At 41.7% G+C, this 19,942-nt stretch overlaps 1 protein-coding gene across 1 annotated transcript; it reads left to right on the top strand.

Annotated features, from left to right (window-relative positions):
* The first annotated feature begins 3,877 nt into the window (after positions 1 to 3,877).
* On the top strand, positions 3,878 to 17,006 carry GDI1 (GDP dissociation inhibitor 1). Its single transcript, XM_063294205.1, has 11 exons — positions 3,878 to 4,016; positions 7,113 to 7,220; positions 8,637 to 8,736; positions 9,182 to 9,316; positions 10,270 to 10,468; positions 10,927 to 11,058; positions 11,819 to 11,918; positions 14,002 to 14,173; positions 14,535 to 14,679; positions 15,216 to 15,270; positions 15,414 to 17,006. The coding sequence occupies exons 1-11, from the start codon at positions 3,972 to 3,974 to the stop codon at positions 15,564 to 15,566; spliced, it is 1,344 nt and encodes a 447-aa protein (XP_063150275.1). The 5' UTR covers positions 3,878 to 3,971; the 3' UTR covers positions 15,567 to 17,006.
* The last annotated feature ends 2,936 nt before the right edge of the window (positions 17,007 to 19,942 follow it).

The raw sequence follows: 19,942 nt of genomic DNA, 5'->3' as shown, positions 1-19,942 counted from the left end.
GACTTTATGGTGTGAAATAATCATACTAATTTATTACAATCATTGGCCAGTGATTAATAGAATTTCATAACAGAAAGTATAAAATACAAGAAAAATTAAAAACCAAGAAAAGTTTAAATGGATGCATAAGTGGAATCAAAAGTATAAGTGCAATCTTTAAAATAAGAACTGAAATGAGGTATCAGTGATAAAATATGTTTGATTAAAATTATTTCACTTTTCAAAACTAAATTAAGGGCCTAATAAAATATTAATATGCTAAGAGAAATTTATAAACCAATACTCTCCAAAGAAATTTTAAGAAAAACAATTGAACTTTCATAGGATCAGTAAGTTTTATTTGGTTAATAAAAAGAAACTGCAATAAATCTAAGTTGAGAGGGTTGACCTCAGTTTGAGAGAATATCTATCATTGATTATGACAGTGATTAAATAAAAGGACCATCAATGTGTTTGCCCATACCCAGTTCCCTAATTATCTGTTGACAAATTTTAATTGCTGCAACACAAAATCTGGCAATGTTTATTTTTATCTTGCCTTTTATTATTTTTATAAATAACTCAAGGCGGCGAACATACCTAATATTCCTTCCTCCTCCTATTTTCCCCACAACAGCAGCCCTGTGAGGTGAGTTGGGCTGAGAGAGGGCAACTTGCCCAAGGTCACCCGGCTGGCTTTCATGCCTCAGGTGGGACTAGAACTCTGTCCCCTGGTTTCTAGCCCAGCACCTTAATAAACAGTTTCTTGTCTGACAGAAGAAAATCAATGAGAAAACTTTCATTTTGACCTGTAAAATATGTCAGTAAAGGAAGAGTAAAGGCTGGTTGACTATCCTGGTAATAGGGGCAAGTAGGGTGTGAAAAAAAAAAGTGAATGTGTGGTATCAGCTTCGTACAGCTCTAGCATTTCCCATTGCTTCCAGCTCTCACTGTTGACATGGATGTAGCCTCTGAAATGGGCTTCAACAACCAAAAAGGCAGTTCATACATGCATTATGGTACAATTTTATGACAGAAGAAATATTTGTTGGCTTTTCGGCAAATAATGGACTTTCAACATAAGGGAGACAGGCAGGCATTAAAACACAATTTCCTCAGATGCCTGGGTGATGTTCTTAGTGTTGCTGGTTAAGAGCTAAAGACCTGCTAAAGGTCACTAGATCAGCCAGAAAATAACAAGATAGGTCTGCTTGCAATTCATGTATTTCTCTTTATCTTTGATGCATTGTATTTAATTATATAGATAGAAATTAGTCATTTTTCTGATTTCTTATGCTGTAATTACATAGCACTTGCAATTCTACCTTCTTATGAAATGTAGATTCAGAGGCTTTGCTTATCTGCATTTGTTTTTGCATAATTTTATTTTTTATAATACAATGGGCCATGAATAGTAAATTTATTTTGGTATGTTGTTGTTGTCAAATACTTTTTCAGTTCATGTAAGGCCACAATAACTTACTTATGCAGGGCTTAAAACTGTTTCTGTATAACTTTTTTTAAAAAAAATTAAGTATTGAATCTTAGAAGCAAACATCTGTCTTTCCTTTTCCAGCAGTGGTTGTATTTGAGAACCCATTTCCTTTAAAATATGTTTCACTATTGTAAAAAACATTGTGAAACATTACATGTTGCAAGTACATCACACTAAACAAGGCATGAATAATTTCAAAATAGCCTAATTAGATTTGGCACTATTATAAGCACATTGTTTAACATTTAGTATAGTTTTGTGTAGCCAGGTCTTCAGTATATATTGATATTCTCGTGACACCTTTCCTGGTAAATATATAGAACTATACTCATGAACCATGAATCTGCTTCATATTAAATGGGGAAAGTTGGTTTCTTAGATCCTTAGAAACAAAAGTGGGTAATGGAATGCTGGAATTTGTAGGAATATGTCAAATTATTATACAACTAAAAGCACTTAGAAATGTTTTGTATATTCTGTCATTTTAAAATTAAAGATTCCACAATTTAGTACTATTGGGGTCTACTGGTAGCTCTTGGCCTAATTTTAAAAGTTTTTGAGATGCTATCAATTTACACCTCAGGCAAGGATGGTATGTAATAAGAGTAGCAGCTGATGAACGTAATATAATTGAATGACAACTTTTCATGTTCTGCCTTTAACAGAAAAGAGGTTCCCCATTCCTGGATTTCTGTAATAAATAGTATGTAGCAGCTGTTGCTACCATGGAAATGAGGGGATTGAGGAATAGGATGCTTATTTCATTGAAAAATGCATTTCCCAGGGAGTGAATATGCAAAAAAAAGGTCTGTTTACATTCAAGTGGATTCAGCAGAAAGAATTATAATACCTAAAGCTATTGTGGGTCTCTATTCCTCGTGTAATGTACCATGAAAAATTACATAGTGCTTTTCTGTATATATCTCATAGGAAAGTGGGGATACTGAGCCTTTTAACTTAATTAGATTTTTTTCTACTTCTGCAGCTGAAAGATAGAGGGAAGAGTCATTTCCTGCATTTTCATGAACAGTGCCATGGGCAAGAGAGGAAATGGTTGCATCTGTTTTAACACAGTAAACCTAGTGAACTTTCTAAGCATCTCCTAACACAGCATTTCTCAACCTCAGCAACTTATGGTGGACTTTAATTAAATTTAAATGAATTAAAATGAATTAAATCCCAGAATTTCGGGAGTTAAATGCCATACATCTTAAAGTTGCTGAAGTTTAGAAATACTGTTCTAACATATGTAAGTGCAATACCACTAGAACTGAGGGGTCCCCTGCATAAAATGCCTTCCTGCTACACCTGTCAGCTGTTTCCCCTTCCCTCTTGCTGTACACTTACTTACTAACCGGACACTTGATGTGTTGTTTAAGCTGTACAGTGCTGGGCCTGCCCTGCTGAGGCCAGGAGTGATACTACTGAAGATACAGCACTACCCTCAACACTATGTACCGATTGGGAATGGCTCTCTAGTTTGTAGATAAAGATTTCTTTTCCCCACTCTTGACTGGAGAGGTCAGGGTTTGAACCAATTCTTTCTGAACCCAAAGTGTAGTGTTATCCGCAGAAGAGGCTGGGGTCCAAAATGGGGCTGCCCAGCCCCCGCTCCCCCGCCGTCAGAGCAGTTCTGTCTTACTACATATTGCAATAGGAAAAATAATATGCATTGCCGTCTGAACACCTCTTCAGACGATTGCATCGTTCAGACACTAAGACATGAATCTGCAAGTCAATGGGGCTTCCTTGGTAGCAACCAGGGGTATCAGCAGAGACCACAAAGGCTGCGTTCATACATTGCTCGTCTGAGTCAAAGCCCTATCAACCATTTTATGGCTGGCGAGGAGCTCGGATGCAGCTGGAGTCTGGCAGGCAGCTTCGTAACTGGCGAAAATAGCCGGTACCGAAGCGACCGTGGGGCCAACCGGTGCCCTTCCCCCTCCCCATCGCGAACCTCTTTTTCGTGGCGGAATTATCTTGGGAATCGCTGCAATCGGCAAGGCTCTGAGATGTTTCTGACGAAGGTTCGAAAGCGGGACAGAGAGAGGGAAACTACACCTGGGGGAGGGTTATTTTCGCCTTTGCTCAGAACTACTGATCCATTTTCTTCCAGCATTGGAATTCGGCGGTGCCATCACCGTTACCATGGCGACGGGAGGGGACAAGGGTCTCGCGATTTGCAACCTCCTTCCCCACCCAAGCGGGCGGCCCAGGGAAACCGGCACCGGGACTTCTTTTTCTTGCCTCTAAGCGTAGGCACCAATCTGTGAAAAGAAACCACACCGCACGCGCATCTTTCCCTCCCGTCTCCCCCACCCCGCCTCCCATTGGCGTCTATGGCATAGGAAAAGCGAAGCTGGGCGGGCGGTTCCCCGCGGCGGAGAGATTCTTCGACGGGACTCGTTTCAGGCGGAGGGATCCAGGCTGGCTGCGGGTGCGGCGGCCCATCTTGGCTCCTCTCGGGGAGGGGGGAGGCGGCTCTGTAGCCGGCACCATGGACGAGGCCTACGACGTGATCGTGCTGGGCACCGGCTTGACCGTGAGTCCTTCGGAGCCACTTACCCTGCCTCTCCTCTCCCCATCCCGGCATCTTCTCCCCTCTCCGCCCCTCCGTGCATTCTACATCCCATTTCTTCCGGCTCCTACATCCCTGTCCGTCATCAGTAGCCCTGCCAGGTCCGGGTGGGGTTGCAATCCTTGCATCGCCCTGTAAGCAGTTCTCCTCGGCCTTCCCGAAAGCGATCCCTGTTTCTTAAGTATCACAGCAGTGCTTTCCTAAACCCAGTATGCGGCGCCGCCACACACACACACCATCACAAGCATAGATTATGCGGGGGTGGGGGCTATTGTGCGCGTCTCCTTGCACTCGCTGCACCCTCCTCTGCTCTTTCCTCGGTGTATTTGGATCCATATTACACCGGATCTCTTTCCGAGCTGCAGTTATTTTGCCCAGCCCTACATTCATCCTGTTCTTTAGTCCATAGTGAGTGATGCGTTTGGCCCCATTGCAGCTCCTCTGATGCAACCCGCCGCCATCAGCTCTTCCCGAAAGCGGGAAATGAGAGGCACCAACTGCATGGATCTTCATTTGTTCATTTAATTCCTTTAAGTATACCCTTTTTATTTGGTTTACCAACTCATCAACTGGACTCTCTAGTTGTGTATTTAATATAGGCATTAATTGGGTGACCGTGTTTATTTTGATTTTGTAAAAAGCTTATCTTGCAGAATTATTCTGGTCCATTGGCAATATATCAATAAAGGAGGAAGCAGAAATGGTATCAACTTGGTTCCAACCTTTCTGTGTCCTTTTGGCCATCTCTTGTACATCTGTTACGCTTCCTGGACTGAGATCCTACAGTACTAATGTGAACAGTGATCCTGTCTCCCATCAGTGCCCAAGATTGAAGGGTCTGCAGTGCAGGATTATGTGCCCTGTCCTGAGCATCCCTGCAGATGTGGGTTTGTCACATTGAAAGTCAGACAGTTCACCATCCATCTTCCATATACAGTTCATTTAATACCGAACTATCTGTGGTTTTTCCCACTTTGACCTTTGAAAATGCTGCTGTAAATGCTTCTTCCATTGATGTTAATTAGCAGCCCCCCCCTTCAAATCTCTGCAGTCTAAGAAGGACAGAATTGTTTCTCTTCCTGCCATCTTTATTACGCCAATAATCCCATTTTTCTCTCTTTACTGACAAGCTGCCAGTATTCTCTTAACACCCCTGGGTCTTCTTTCTATAACATTGTTTTTTTGAGTTGCCTACTTACATATTAGTACAACTGGATTAACTTATACTTCCAGTAAGGTTAATTGCTTTCCCATTGCTTGATGTCCTTTGGTAAGACTGGACAAAATAGGATTTTTTTTTCCTTTGAAAGTCAGCATAGGACAGTTTTTCTGCCTTCTACGTGGCACTTCTTTTAATTTGACAAAATGTGCATGTGTGAAGGGTTGTTGTATGACTTTTTCTATTCTCTGGTCTTAAAGATCTTGCCTTCTATCTGTTCCTTTCCCCAAAATATGAAATAGATACAGCCCTTATTTTACTATCTTATCTGGTCCCATCATTCATGTCATTCCAAGTGCTGGAATAAAAAGTCGTAACCATGCAGTGTATCCCATTTCTAATTGAGCGGGGTTTGATCCATTGCACACCTTTCTCATGCTTTCTCCTTTAAGGGGATTTAAGCAGGATTTCTCAGTGTCACTGGAACATAGGACAGTATGTCTTTTACCAAGTCAAAGCATTGGTTAATGATTGTCTGTATTAATAGCAGTGTTTCTCCAGGGTTTCAGATAGACAGGAGCCTTTCCTAACTCAACTTGAAGATGCCAGGGATTGTACCGGTGAGATTTCACATTTAGAGTGGGTAATCTGACTCAGAGATATGGCCCTTCATAACAGAACTGGCTTATTCCTGTATTGCCAAGCAACAATGGAAAGGCTCTTTTGCAGAGAAAAGCACTCAATCTTCATTAGCCATTTGCATCTATACTTTCTACAGACTTTAATTTCCTAAGCCACTGGTCCACTGATGACACCAAAGTGATAGCAATTCTTGTGGCAAGAAGGCTACTCTGTATTGTCCCGCTTCCAGTACATTGTTACAATTACACTTTTGGAAGAATCCTTAATAAGTGTTATCTCAGGGATCTAATCACCACTTTCCCTTATACATTCCCAATTGTACATTCAAAGTACAATTTATTATTGCAAGGAAATACAATTATTTCTAAAGTTAGTGAGACATGCTGTGATTTGGGATGCTGAGGGGGGCACAAATGCAGGCGCTTTTTGGATAATGCATGAGATGTCACTGATGAGAAGCAATATAGTTCCCATGCACATATTCAGTAATGTCTGTACCACATATGATTAGTTTTTAGGGGAGTTACATATGATTGAAACATTAGGAATGCTTGTTTCACTACCCTGTGGCTGAATCCTTATCACTCTGGTGCAGAAATAACTTTAGATAAATAATGGGTGAGGAACAATACATATAGAAAATTTGTAAATTGGTGTGTGTATACCATAAATTCACAGAGTTGTGGAACTTATGTGTAAACCTAGTGAATATATTATCAGAATGATGTGGAAGTCCATCAAGATGAAGTATATCTGATAACTTAAGTTCAGGCTCTGATTGTCACAACATAGAGAATACCTTTTGGAGCTTCTTTTGCTTACAGTCATGCACATTCATCCACTCATCTTTAGCTTATCTTCAGGATTTGCCTTAAATGGTAAGTTGTAAATTGGCAAAAGAACGTCAGAAGACTGTTTGACTTCAAGTCAAGACCCGGAAGCACCGTGTCAGTTTTACTTCAGTTACCTGCTAATAAGATTCCAACACAGATTTTTGTTCACACAACTTGGATAGAGAAGCTTCTTATCAATATCAATATTCTGCTAGGTGTCAGCTCATTCTCCTATGAAATAGATTGGGATGGTCATGGGGACAGAATAGTCTCAAGCACACTCACACAAAAGATACCCATTGCATGAGATGCTAATTTATGCATTGATATCTCACTTCAGGGACGGTACTGTGAAACTTAACATGTGGTGGAAGTACATCTGAACTATTGTGGAGAAGGCATAATCCTACTTACTTTCTATCTTAGGAATGTATCCTTTCGGGTATCATGTCTGTGAATGGCAAGAAGGTGTTGCACATGGACCGGAATCCATATTATGGGGGTGAGAGCTCATCGATTACCCCGCTGGAGGAGGTGAGGACCCAGCCTCTGCTTGTGCAGATTTGTACTAGAAGTAGACTGAACTCAGAATATGGAAACTGCACATTGACTGTTACTGAATTATTTTCAGCATCCAGGACACTGACTTCAGGCAAGAGAACCAGAACTTTTAAAAAAAAATCAGTTATTTTCCTTTCATATTTTTTGTCCCTGTTTTAGATGTGCTAAGCATATCCAGATCTATCTCCTTAGCTTTCCCCTGGAAAATAATAGCAAATTACACTGCCCAGTTTCTGTGATGTGATTCTAGATGCCACAGCAAAGAAGTTTGGAGGCCATGTGTGGCCTGGAAGTTCTTCATTCTTGATAGGCTGTGCTTGGACAACACACTGAACCACAGCAGTTAAAAATCTAGCAGTTGTATTTGCACAAAATGTGGCACTTGGATAATATCGTATGGCTTAGCACAAACCTAGCCTATTGGGCTAATGTATGGTTCATTATATTGCAGAAAGGCAGACAGTTATTCAAGTAACTGAATGGTATCTGTGAACATTCCTAAATATCCAAATCAGTATTTTCGATAGCTGTAAATGGGGTAGCTATAACCCCATTGTTATAGGATTATGGAAGTAATATAGTAAAAAAAAAAATGCATCCCCTTATTCCACCCCAACACTTAGTAACAATGTTATTTGGTTAGGCTTTTTTCCCCAATGAGATGACTGGGGGAAAAAGTGAAGGTGAAGTTTATCTTTGTGTGCCAGTTTTCATTCTAAAATGGTATTAGCTATTCATTCATTTATTTATATTTCAAATTTAGTCACTGCCCATCTTATTCAAAGAGTGACTCTGTTTACAGTAAAACCAGAATAGTCATTAAAATACAATAAAAACAATGTTCTTAAATTTAAAAAATATATATAATCCAAGATACAGATGTTAAAAAGTTCTTAATTTATGGGAGCATCTTCAGGGTGCTAACCACCCCCAGGATTGGTTACCTCTCCTCACGCCCCACATGAGATGGCAGAGCCAGGTCTTCACTCCTTTCCGGAAGGCCAGGAGAGGGGGGGGCCTGCCTCACCTCTGGGGGAAGAGTGTTCCATAGCACAGGGGCAGTGGCAGAAAGATATATAAGAGAGAAGTGGTCTTGCACTAAGAAACTTGGAAAATAATGGTGGTCACAATAAAATGAGTTTGGGGTGATGAGGCTCTAATGCCTATCACGCAGTCTCCTGTTAGAGAATTGACAAACGTTTTTGCTGCTCTGCTCCAAGAGATATAACAAATATTCTCTGGTGAATAAAACTGAGTTAGAGTTCCTTTCTATATTTTGATGGTGCTGATATATTGTGTTATGCTAGTATAATATGATATGATAATGATATTTGGAAATGTCTTTTGTAAGTCTTATGATGCATAGCTTGTCTTTTCTACAATTGCCAGCTTTACAAACGCTTTGAGATTGCGGAGGGGCCCCCTGAGTGCATGGGACGTGGCCGGGACTGGAATGTTGATCTTATCCCCAAATTCCTCATGGCCAATGGTAAGTCCCATTCTATTTGGATCTTTTGGTCAACTAACCAGAGTTACAGTACCTTCTCCTTGAAGGTGAATAATAATGAGGGAACAAAGGACATCACTACAAAAGAATCCACACTAGTTTAGGGCAACCCACATAATAAGCACTGGGAAATGTATGCTGCTGAAGAACGGCAGGACTTTTAGCATTTCGTTGATTTACACTGATGAATAAATGTGCACACTTGGCTTAACAGCCCTTGGAGCTTTGTCCCTTATATCCATAGCTCAGCTCATACTTGTCCAAGTTTTTTTCTTTCCTGTCTGCAATTTCTTTTGATGTGTTATTTTATTTATTATTTTACAAATCATTTGTTTTCTGCCTATTGTATGACATCCTGCATGTGGTATGGGAGCTATAATGGAGGCACGTGGAAGAGCTTAAGGGATCTGTATCCTTTTCCATACAGGCCAGCTTGTGAAGATGCTGCTGTATACAGAAGTGACACGCTACCTAGATTTCAAAGTGGTGGAGGGCAGCTTTGTGTACAAGGCAGGAAAGATTTACAAGGTGCCATCGACAGAGACAGAAGCACTGGCATCCAGTAAGTGAGCCTGATTTCATAAATGCTAAATCTGGTGTATTTGAAATTACAGGAAACTTCAGTTGTATGTTTATTTGCATTCGTCATTTTAAAAGGCATATTCTGTTTTACGCAGTCTGCTTTATAATTCAATAATAGACCCTGCAATTGTTTAAAAAGATAGAGCAGCTGCCAAAGGACTGTCAGACTTCATCTGAAGCAGTTCAAACCAGTGCAGTATATAATGACATTAGCAAAATTCTGAAATGGTTGTTTTAGGACTTTTTCTCCTGAATAAAGTTTTTTACTTTGCACCTGAAAAAGGTCATTTGTGGAGAACCATCTGCTCTCCACCCACTTCCTTTCTTTCTTCCCAAGTTAGTGGAGTGGACATGCCTCCTCAGAGGAAAGACAACATCTGTAGCTATATTTTTATATCAGGAGTGACTGGTCCAAATATTAGCAGCTGTAGAGCTAACAGGCTGTAAGGAAGGAAGCGTGGCTATAGCTGCAAATCATGCAGAGCTTCACCAGTCAGCTTTCTTTACAGGTGGTACTTGGATCCTTTTAATTATTTTACAGTTAATTCCTTGCAGCATAGAATTTGCAGATTTATGTATTTACTTATATTTATATGGGCCATAATTGCCTTCCTGACTATAAACCCTTTTGCCATATTTCAAGTATTACTTGAGATTGGGGAGTTTTGATGCTAGTCTTTATATGTGTATGGACTCAAAAATGTTGCTCTGATACTCCATAATCCACCTTCAAGATTGAAGGAGGAAGAGAGGCATTTTCTCCTCCATTGCAAATGGTGCATTTGCATTCTGTTGACAGCATTTTAAGATCTCCTGAATTGGACCAGTCAGGGACAAATTCTGGAACCTTTTGCCAGCTGCGGCCATAAAAGTTCCGTTTAGCCCTCTAACCTGCTGTCTACCATCCCTCCTCCAACCCCTGATCTCTCACAGATCTCATGGGCATGTTTGAGAAGCGACGCTTCCGCAAGTTCTTGGTGTTTGTGGCAAACTTTGATGAGAATGATTCAAAGACCTTGGAGGGAGTGGATCCTCACGTCACCACCATGCGCGAGGTCTACCGACGCTTTGACCTGGGCCAGGATGTCATTGATTTCACGGGACATGCACTGGCGCTCTACCGCACTGATGAGTGAGTGACTGACCAGAACTTTCCCTCTTGCAGTCAGCTGACCTGTCTTCATGACCCCGTTACTTCTGATTAGGCATCCCACTGATTATGGCCCCACAGTTCTTCTAATAAACGTTTCCTCTGGGAATGGCTGGGTCAGCTGAGAGTGAACTGCAGGTGGTTACTTGAGTCTTTTCAGGAGAGAGTGTTATAGAAAAGTCCTACAAAATCTTTATCTCTCTCTTTCTCTCTCTCTCACACAAACACACTCACTCTCTCTCTCTCTCCAATCATTAAAGGCTGAGCAGATCCCAGTGTTAATATAAATACAGGGTCAACACAATCATAAAAACATCAGTGTGTAAAACAATCCATAACCACTATGAACCCATGATTTTCCACTTCACTCTTCCCCGAGGGGGCCCCCTATTGCCCTCTTACTTTGGGAAAGACTGTGATTGGCTGTTCTCTTTTCACAGTTACTTGGATCAACCCTGCTTGGAGACCATCAACCGCATCAAACTGTACAGTGAATCCCTGGCCCGCTATGGGAAGAGCCCCTACCTCTACCCACTTTATGGCCTGGGTGAGCTTCCCCAGGGCTTTGCCAGGTACTTCATCTCATGGATGATCAACAGCAGGGGCAGCTTTTGCCTCTGATTTTATTCTGGGACTAGAAGATAAAAATGTCATTGTGCTTAGTCTTTATCAGCTAACATTTCCCCCCCCAAGTTTTGTTCAAAAAAATTCTTGGAACAATCAGTAATATGCACACATCACATAAACATGCTTGCTTTATTCTGAATTCAGTATTTATACTCTTGAAAAATGTTAATTCTTACAATGCTTGTTTCCAGAAGAAGTGGTCAAAGAATAGATACAGTACATGAGGGTATTTGGGCCATTTCTCTTTAAATAAGGGAACTTGAAATACATATCCAAGAACAGCATTGTTTTGTGGGGGGGTTTTTTTTTTTGTAATGCTGGGTAGATGTAAGTATACATTAGAAGCAAGAACTAGACACTACATTAAAAAGAAAGAGCCATTTTAGATCATTTTTTTCTAACCTGGCTCTCTCCAAATGTGTTTGGACTGCAACTCTTTGAATTCTCAATGAGCATAGCCTTACAGTCCTATATACTTGAGGGGTCCAAGAAAGTTGATTTAATTCTATTGAAAAAAAATAACTCGCATAGCATGATACTTGAGAGAGTTGAGAATAACATGAGACTGAAAGGGGGAAATCATTCTCGCATGTCTTTGGCATAGCCCAGCCTTTACAGCTAGCTGGCAAGATGTGTCTTTGGGGCAGTGGTGGAGGAAATGGTCTGGCCAGTGCCCCTCACCATTCATTCACTTTATGCCATCAGGCTCAGCGCTATCTATGGTGGCACCTACATGCTCAACAAGCCAGTGGATGAGATTGTCATGGAAGGTGGCAAGGTCATTGGAGTCAAATCAGAAGGAGAGGTGAGAATTGGAAGTTGGCATTTTCATTCAATTTGGCTAAGGGGCTATAAAATTGCTGTGAAGGGTGATTGTATAGGGAAGATTGTTCTTGTAAGTTATTTCCTGATGTAATGTAAGTACTTCCTGTTTCAAGAACTTCAAGATTACCTTTGCTGTCTAACTCCATTTAGAGGCTTCTCTTTCTCATTAAAGCCCATTATGTTAATCCTACTGGTCCACATTGACTGGTAGCGGTTGGAATGGGGAATCCTCCTTTCTTCAAGTCTCAGCTCATGGCTTCTGAGTTTAACCTGATCCTTAGTGTGTTGCTTTTCACGTGGGGACAAATTTAAGCATTTATTTACTCCAACAGCAGTCTAAGACAATAAAAACAGGCCTGGGTGTTTAATAGAGAATTATGGGAAAATATGTCTCTGGGTATGTGCTCAGATATTTGGTTTTAATACCAACACTTTTATTTTCTCTATCCTACCCCCTTTTCTTTTTTCATAAGTGTATTGGTGAGGGAAGGTGGCTTTTTGCTATTACTTGTTTGTTTATTGCATTTCATGTGTTTTTGGCTTTTTTGCTATTTATGTATGTGTGTATGTATGTATGTACGTATTGCATTTCATGTATTTTCCTGTGCCAGGGTACCCAATAATACATGGATGGTTCAATATTTAGAAGAGCACAACTTTCTTAAGACTACTGATGATAGCATCTCAGTCTTAAAGCTGCTGCATGCCTTCCTCCATGGAGCATAGGTCCAAATCAGTTATTAACCAGGTGGGATTCAGGAAGCCATGTGCTTGTGCTGCCTGTTAACACAGAGCTATGATTCCCATCTGCTCTTGGTTGAGGTCAGGCTGCTTCCTTCAGGCTGCTTCCCTGAACCCTAGAACAGGAGGAAAGGAGATGTCATTTTACTAAACTATTTTTCTCCATAGGCCTCAAAGCATGAGGATTTTTTAGAACAAGGGAACTTCCTTGTCAGTGCTCTGTTTTCTTGAATCTTTTCCAGTGCTTACCTTTGTGGCTAGCTTCTTCTTGCCACTTCCCATTGCACCAGCAGTGCACCGTTGTCACCTCTTCTTCAGAGCAAGCATCAGTATATGGCATCTTGAGGCAGTAGTGAGTGCCCTGAAAGCCATCCTGCAGCTGGTGGCCATGCTGCCTTTCTTTCCCCAGCCTGCAAGTTAAAGGGAAAAAATCTGGCAATTTTTTATTCAGCCTTTTGACCCTACTCCCCTTCTCCTGACACAACATCCACCATACCAAGTGTATGTCAGCCCTTGGAAACATTCTGTAGGAACGAAGACAATGGTGACAAGCTGCCTGATTTAGCACCTCTGACAGTACTGCTCCTTGCTCTTGTTACTGTTTGTTCCTGCCACCTTGAGTTAAGTTTGCTGGGGGTAGGCAGGGAGTGTTGGGGAGAACTTTGGCATCAGTGATGAAGCTGAGTTCCCACCTAGAAGTCTCTTGGTATTGTCTGTCTTCATTTCAAGAACTACAAAAGCCCTCTTCTGGTTTCTTAAGTGTTCATCATTTTCATGTGCTACTGCGGGCTAAGTTCCTTAAACTCAGTCATTCCCACAGAAGTCATCCTATCCAGTCCTGTCTGAAAGCTGATCTAGTTGAAAAGGGCTGAAGCATTAAAAATATGAAAACATATTAGGAATTTAAAAAAAAAACCCTCCAGTAGTCAACATCAGGTATGCTTCCAGCTGGTTTTGCTTTTCTTCAATGAATACTATAGCTCTTTCATAGTGAACTAAATTATTTTCTTTTCCTTTCAGCAGGCATGAGAATATCCACAGTATCAAGGTCAACTTACATGCAGTTGCACAGGGACACAGTGTCCCACATACATTGCTAGAAAATGAATTTCTGAATTAAACATTTGGGATTCTGCATTTAAGTCTGCTTTCTTTAACCTGACATCCTCCAGATGTGTTGGGAGTACAACTGGTGGAATTCTCAGCCCCAAAACTTCTAGAGAGCACTGTGTTAAAGAAGGCTAGGACTTTATGTAATATCATGCAGGGAAGAACTGGGGAATCTCTAATTTTCCTTTTGTTAATGCTGATTCTCCCTCCAGGTGGCACGCTGCAAACAGTTGATCTGTGATCCCAGCTACGTGCCAGATCGAGTGCGCCCAGCAGGGAAGGTTGTGCGTGTCATCTGCATTCTGAGTCACCCTATCCGTGGCACCAGTGATGCTAATTCCTGTCAAATCATTATTCCCCAAAATCAAGTGGGACGCAAATCTGGTGAGGCCTTGTAGATATGGGAATTCAGAGATACGGCAGTGTTGAATATACTATGCTTTGGGCTACTTCTGCAGAATGGTGTATTGTGCACCTAGTACCTTTTTTATGACCTTTAACTACGCAGTATCCATGTGAAATAGGGTAGGCTTAATGAATGTGGGAATCCAGATACTCATTTTAGGGATATACAAAGTTCTTTTGTACCAAGTCAGTGGGCACATCCATCTAATTCAATATTGTCTACTATACACCGACTGGCAGCAGTTCCTCAGAGTTTCATTTCAGCTTCTGGTTATAGTGGGGGCTATAGACTTGGGTGAATTCAACAGTCCTAACCTTTTTCTTCATTCTCTGACCCCAGATATCTATGTCTGTCTCATTTCCTCTGCCCACAACGTGGCTGCCCAAGGCAAGTACATTGCTATTGCCAGCACTACTGTAGAGACAGACTCTCCTGAGAACGAAGTGCAGCCGGCTCTTGAACTGCTTGAACCTGTTGACCAAAAGTGAGTGACTCTGTGTTGATTGGGATGGCTATTTGTCCAGTGCTATAACTTGGGACAATTTCCTGAGACTGTCGACAGTTCACAGGCTTGAAGATACATATACTGTATATGCATTAAGGAGTAAGGTGAGATGAGAGCACTGGGGCACAGCTGCACTTCATCAAAGGTTGCTGAACATGGGAATTCCTGAGAGATGCTTTCCAGCTTTGGTTGAGAATGAGAGCCTAAGGAAAAGAGCTGTGAATTTTCCAAATACAACCTGCAATAATAGAGAAGAAATCAGTGAGTCTCTTGAACAGCAGCTAGATGTGGTGGGCCTGTAACTGTACCATTTTGGATTGTTCCATCCAGGGAAGGAAAGAAAACATGGCAGAAACAAGGGATGTGGTCTAATCATCAACCTTGCACAGTAATTTTAAATTATATTGATGTGATTAGAATCAAGGGTAGGAAAATAAATGTGTCCATACCAACTTGTTTTACTGCTTTCCACTTCCTTAATTTAAATGGTTTTAAATAATTTTCTTTCCCTACAGGTTTGTGGCCATCAGTGATATATATGAACCCACTGATGATGGAACTGAAAGTCAGGTGAGATTTCTCAGCTTTTCTGGATTGTTTCAGAGTGCATTTTTCCAGAACTGGTTCTGGATCTTGCCTTTTTTTTTTTTTTCTCCTCTTCCCATTGATTTCAGCTTGTGAACCTGTATTTTGTTTCTGTTTTCCCCCTGCAGATTTTCTGTTCACGATCATATGATGCCACCACCCACTTTGAGACAACATGTGACGACATCAAAGACATTTACCGGCGCATGGCTGGGGCTCCATTTGACTTTGAAAGCATGAAGCGGCGCCAGAATGATGTCTTTGGCGAGAACGAGCAGTGACCGTTTCCTTTCTCTTTCCCCTGAACCCCACCCTCCCTGGGTTTTTCTCATGTAAGGGACCACACTCCCAGCTAGGGACTGGCTTAATTCCCACACCTCACTGAGATTGGCTCTTCCTCCAGATCCTCATTCAGGCTATGCCAGATTTCTAGTAACTTCTTTCCTTGTAAGCGACAAGGGAAAAAAATTGTAAAATAATTTTTCTTCTTTTCCCCTTCCTCTTTTTTCTGCGTGCAAGAACAAGATAATCCTCTCTCTAAGATTGAGGCTGGATCAAGTTGATGCAATCTCAATCCTTTGAAGACAAGCCTCGTTCAGTTTTTCCAGTGCCTGTAGGGATTTGGGTCCAGGCTGTGTATTACATACAATTGCATGGGACTGAATTCTGCCCCCTCCTAGGAAGAAGCATCTTTGGACACAGGAGATTCTGCCTACTTTTCTGTTGCTGCTCCTCCTTTCTCCCTGTGGGTTCCACGAATACAAGGAAAGGTAAATCCATACCTGAGAGGAGGCAGAATTAAGCACACCTATTACTTTTTCATTGTAGGTTATCCCATCACTAGTCTAACCAAGGAAAAGAAAAACAGCCCCTGGCGTTTAAAAGCATGCATGTGACATATGTTTTGGCCTTAATTCTTGCTATTGATCTCCAGCTGTTACCATCTGCTCACCCTTCTTCATTCTGTTTCCCCTCCATTTGCTGGACGCTTTCATCTCTGCCAGCTGTGCCCCTCTTACTCCTCTGGGCCTCGCATTTCTCCCTTTCTGCGCATAGTGAACCAGCTTGCTGCGTAACTTGCAATGGACCATCTGGGACCATGTCTCGCCATGCGTATAATCAGCCTTTCCTCATTTTTCCGTTTTCCCCAATCATGATGTGAACCTGCATTCCTCTGTTTTGAGAGGAGACCGGAATAGGGTGAGGATGTGGGGGCGGAAAGAGCCATTCTGAACCATCTCTTCCACACACGCTGCCCCTGCAGCTGGTCCCATGTCCCCAACCTTGCCACTTCAGATGCCCACAGGCCTGTTTGTCTTGCATCTGTTTCGTCCCCCAACTCCCCTTAGTTTCTTTAGCCTCAAGCGTGAGAAGATTTGTATGTGTATGTGTGTATGTCTCTCTCATGTGCTGGACATAGGGACATGGAGATGATTCTGTCCCTTTCCACTTGCTGCCACCTGCTGTAACTTATTGTAACTTATTAATGAAGCAGGTTAAACTTTTGTTGGCACTTCTGACAATTAATGAGGTTTGGGTGGGGGTTAGGCTCTGGCATGAGTAAAGAGGCCTGGGGCCCATCCTGCATCAGAGCCTGCCTGCCTTCTGAAGCCAGCTTTATGGTTAACAATCTGTCTGTAACTCTAGGGGGATGTGAGGGGTCAGCTCTCTCCACCCCACAACTGCTCAGTTGTCTCAAGATAATAAATTCACTTAGTCTAGCCCTGGCTCTTGTCTGGTACCATTGCTGCAGAGAAAGGATGGGGGGAGCAGGGGAGTAAAGTCCAGGCCTAAACTCACACCAAAGAGAGGGATGAGACCACATCAAATTCAGGAAATGGAAGAAAAATGGAAGAATTTCAGAGAAGCACCTCAATTTGGTCATGTAACTTTTCTGAAAGAGTGGCAGTATAAAATCCAGGGTGTTTTGAACGATAAACATTTACTACTATTGCGTAGCTGATTCTGGCTTCAGCCTGTCACATAATGCGCCTTTTTTGAAGTCTTGAGGCAAGGGAACGATGCCAAGAACAAGACAGCATGGGATTGTGTACAGATTTGTACAGCCAATACCTTGATCTCTCACTTTCCCCCCATCAAAATTATTGGCAGCTGACTTAGAAGAATTGAAAGACTAGACATACTGCATCCATTTTGCCAGTCCACATAGAGCACCAAGGACCAAAAGTTTAGAACTGCAGGATTTGGGAAAACAGTCTCAACCCAAACTTTATTTTGTATTTAATGCTGTTCCTTAGTGGTATTCCCTATCTAATACAACTGCTGTTTAGTTTCAGTGTTAGTACTGCCACCATTTCAACCACCATAAAGTCCTTTAGCCTAACCAATTTTACACCTTTTTCCAAGTGTATATGGAGGCAAGGCTGGTGTTCTACTGCTGAACCAATCATTGGAAGTAGTTCTTAACATTTTCTTTGCCTGGTTCTCCTTTACAAATACCATCCTGAAGTTCTATTTTCCCTGCAGATCCCTCCTATAACTTTAAGCCTTTTTCCTGCAGTTATCCTCCCTCCTCCCCAGCTATACAGTTGTAAAGCCTGGGTAGCACTAAATAAAATGACCATGGAAGGTATTTCAAGATGTCTCCCACTGAATCTCTTTATTCATGAAAAAAATGGCGCTGAAAGTAATGTACATCCTTTAAAATGTAGCTCTGTCTTCAGAGATGCTTTGTATTTACAGGCTAGATTTTCATTCTTCTGGCACAGTGCTTCTGCTATACATTAAAAGATGTTAAAAAATCTCTGCAAGTCTAGCTTTAGTGATTATTTCAATTAAACTTTTTAAATACTGCCCTCTGAAAATATTTGGTGCAGGACTTTGAACATACAACTGGCATGAAGGTACCTACTGAGGTCAGATTTTTTTCAAATACCAAACTTTAAAATGACAGCTTTCTATTTGATCAATAAAAATGGTGAATGTGCCTCACTTCTATATGTATTAACTTGGCAACTTTGGCACTGTATGGGCAAGCTGAACATTTGGTACCTTTAATACAAAAAAAATTTCTATAAGCAATCACTGCAAACAAATTTAAAATAAATAATGAAATCAGAAAGCATTTTTCGTAACTTGCTCCCAAATAATGAGAACATCTCATTTAAGGATTGCTGGAACACATCCATCCATATTGTGGAGGACAATCATCTGGGAAGAATATTCAAAGTTTGGCAGTCCAGCTTCCTTAAGGCTATTGGTTCCTTTTCTTTACCCTTTCGACCAATGGGTGGACAGCTACAACCATGATAATATTAACACTTCTTTAAAAAGGGAAATTTACACAATCCTCACTGCTAATTCCCAACAGCAGTTCATAACATCCTCCACGTAGGCAGTCGCCTTGGTAGAAGAGCATTGGGCTTAGCGGCCGGGTTCTCAGATGACGCTGTACGGTAGCCTGTTTATCAATCTACAATTGGCTTGTTGATGCATCACCCAATTCACCAGGTTCGTGTATCCTGCTAAGCCATATTTAATAAACACATTATGGCTTATCATGATGCACAAACTAGCCAATTAGTACGCTTGAACACAAAACAAAGGACTCGTTTCGTTGCAACGTTTTCGAAGCGCAGTTTTCCAGAAAGTGATTGACGCCAATTCTGCCGTTCTCCTTAGCGGGACCCCTTTCATAGCAGAGCTTCACACACAGGATTGCCATGCTTTTGCTTCAAACGCAGAAAACACGCTTGTTGACCTGGAGAGGGGCTTGTCAAAGCTGAGTTACAGGTATACTGCCTAGATTCAGTTCCCCATCCTCACAGAAGCTCCGCTAGTTGAAAAAGTGTTTGCTGCGTTACTCAGAAAGGCTTGTATTATTCATGTAATTATGAATGATGACAAAAAAGCAGCGACTGGGTCACTACGGCGGGCGAAGCACTGCTTTATGATAGAAAAATGAAACAAGACCCCGTCCGCAAGCTAACGATTAAAAACAAGCAAACTGGCACCTTCCCGATGTTTTACACCGCAACTCACAATCTCTTACAACTGATTGTGCTTGGCTGAGGTTGATGGAAGGTGTAGTCAAAATCAACTTGAGCAGGTCCACTTGTTAATTTCCATGCCTCATTGCAGCGGGCGAGGGAAAAAAAAACACGAACCACATGGAAAAATCGGCACTTTTATCTGCAATCTTAAAACTCACTTATCTGAGAGTCAGCCCTATTTAATTGCTAGACAGACAAGTATCGGATTCTGTAATAGGACTATATTTTAATTGTCTCACAGGGAAGGAGAGGATTCTGTGAACCGCAATCAAGAAGGAGAAGCTCCCAATGAAGTTGTAATTTTTCATCTTCCTCTGATATTTCTCTAGGAAGCTGCGCCGCCGCGTATCGAAGCAGCAAAAGACTAATCGCGCTCCCGCCCGCACCACGCACCTCTTCCGTTCTGACTAACACTTCCGACTTTCCACTCCATAAGTCCGCCTATGCAAATATAGAAGGTGTCTTATCATGGAGACATCAAGGCCTAGAGCGACCCTAGGACTATGAACATTCATAGCCAATGGCAACCATCCGTTTCTACCGGAAATTCCGGCCGTGAACCGATTGAGTTTTGTTCCGTATATCGCCGGTCGTGGGGAAATAGGAAGAAGGTCAGAGTTCAATTCTGTCCTGACGCGTGCTAA

The sequence above is a fragment of the Candoia aspera genome, chromosome 2 (assembly GCF_035149785.1).
Source record: "Candoia aspera isolate rCanAsp1 chromosome 2, rCanAsp1.hap2, whole genome shotgun sequence".
Lineage (NCBI taxonomy): Eukaryota > Metazoa > Chordata > Lepidosauria > Squamata > Boidae > Candoia > Candoia aspera.
Note: the sequence above shows the minus strand (reverse complement) of the source record. Positions and strands in the feature narration are given on the sequence as shown.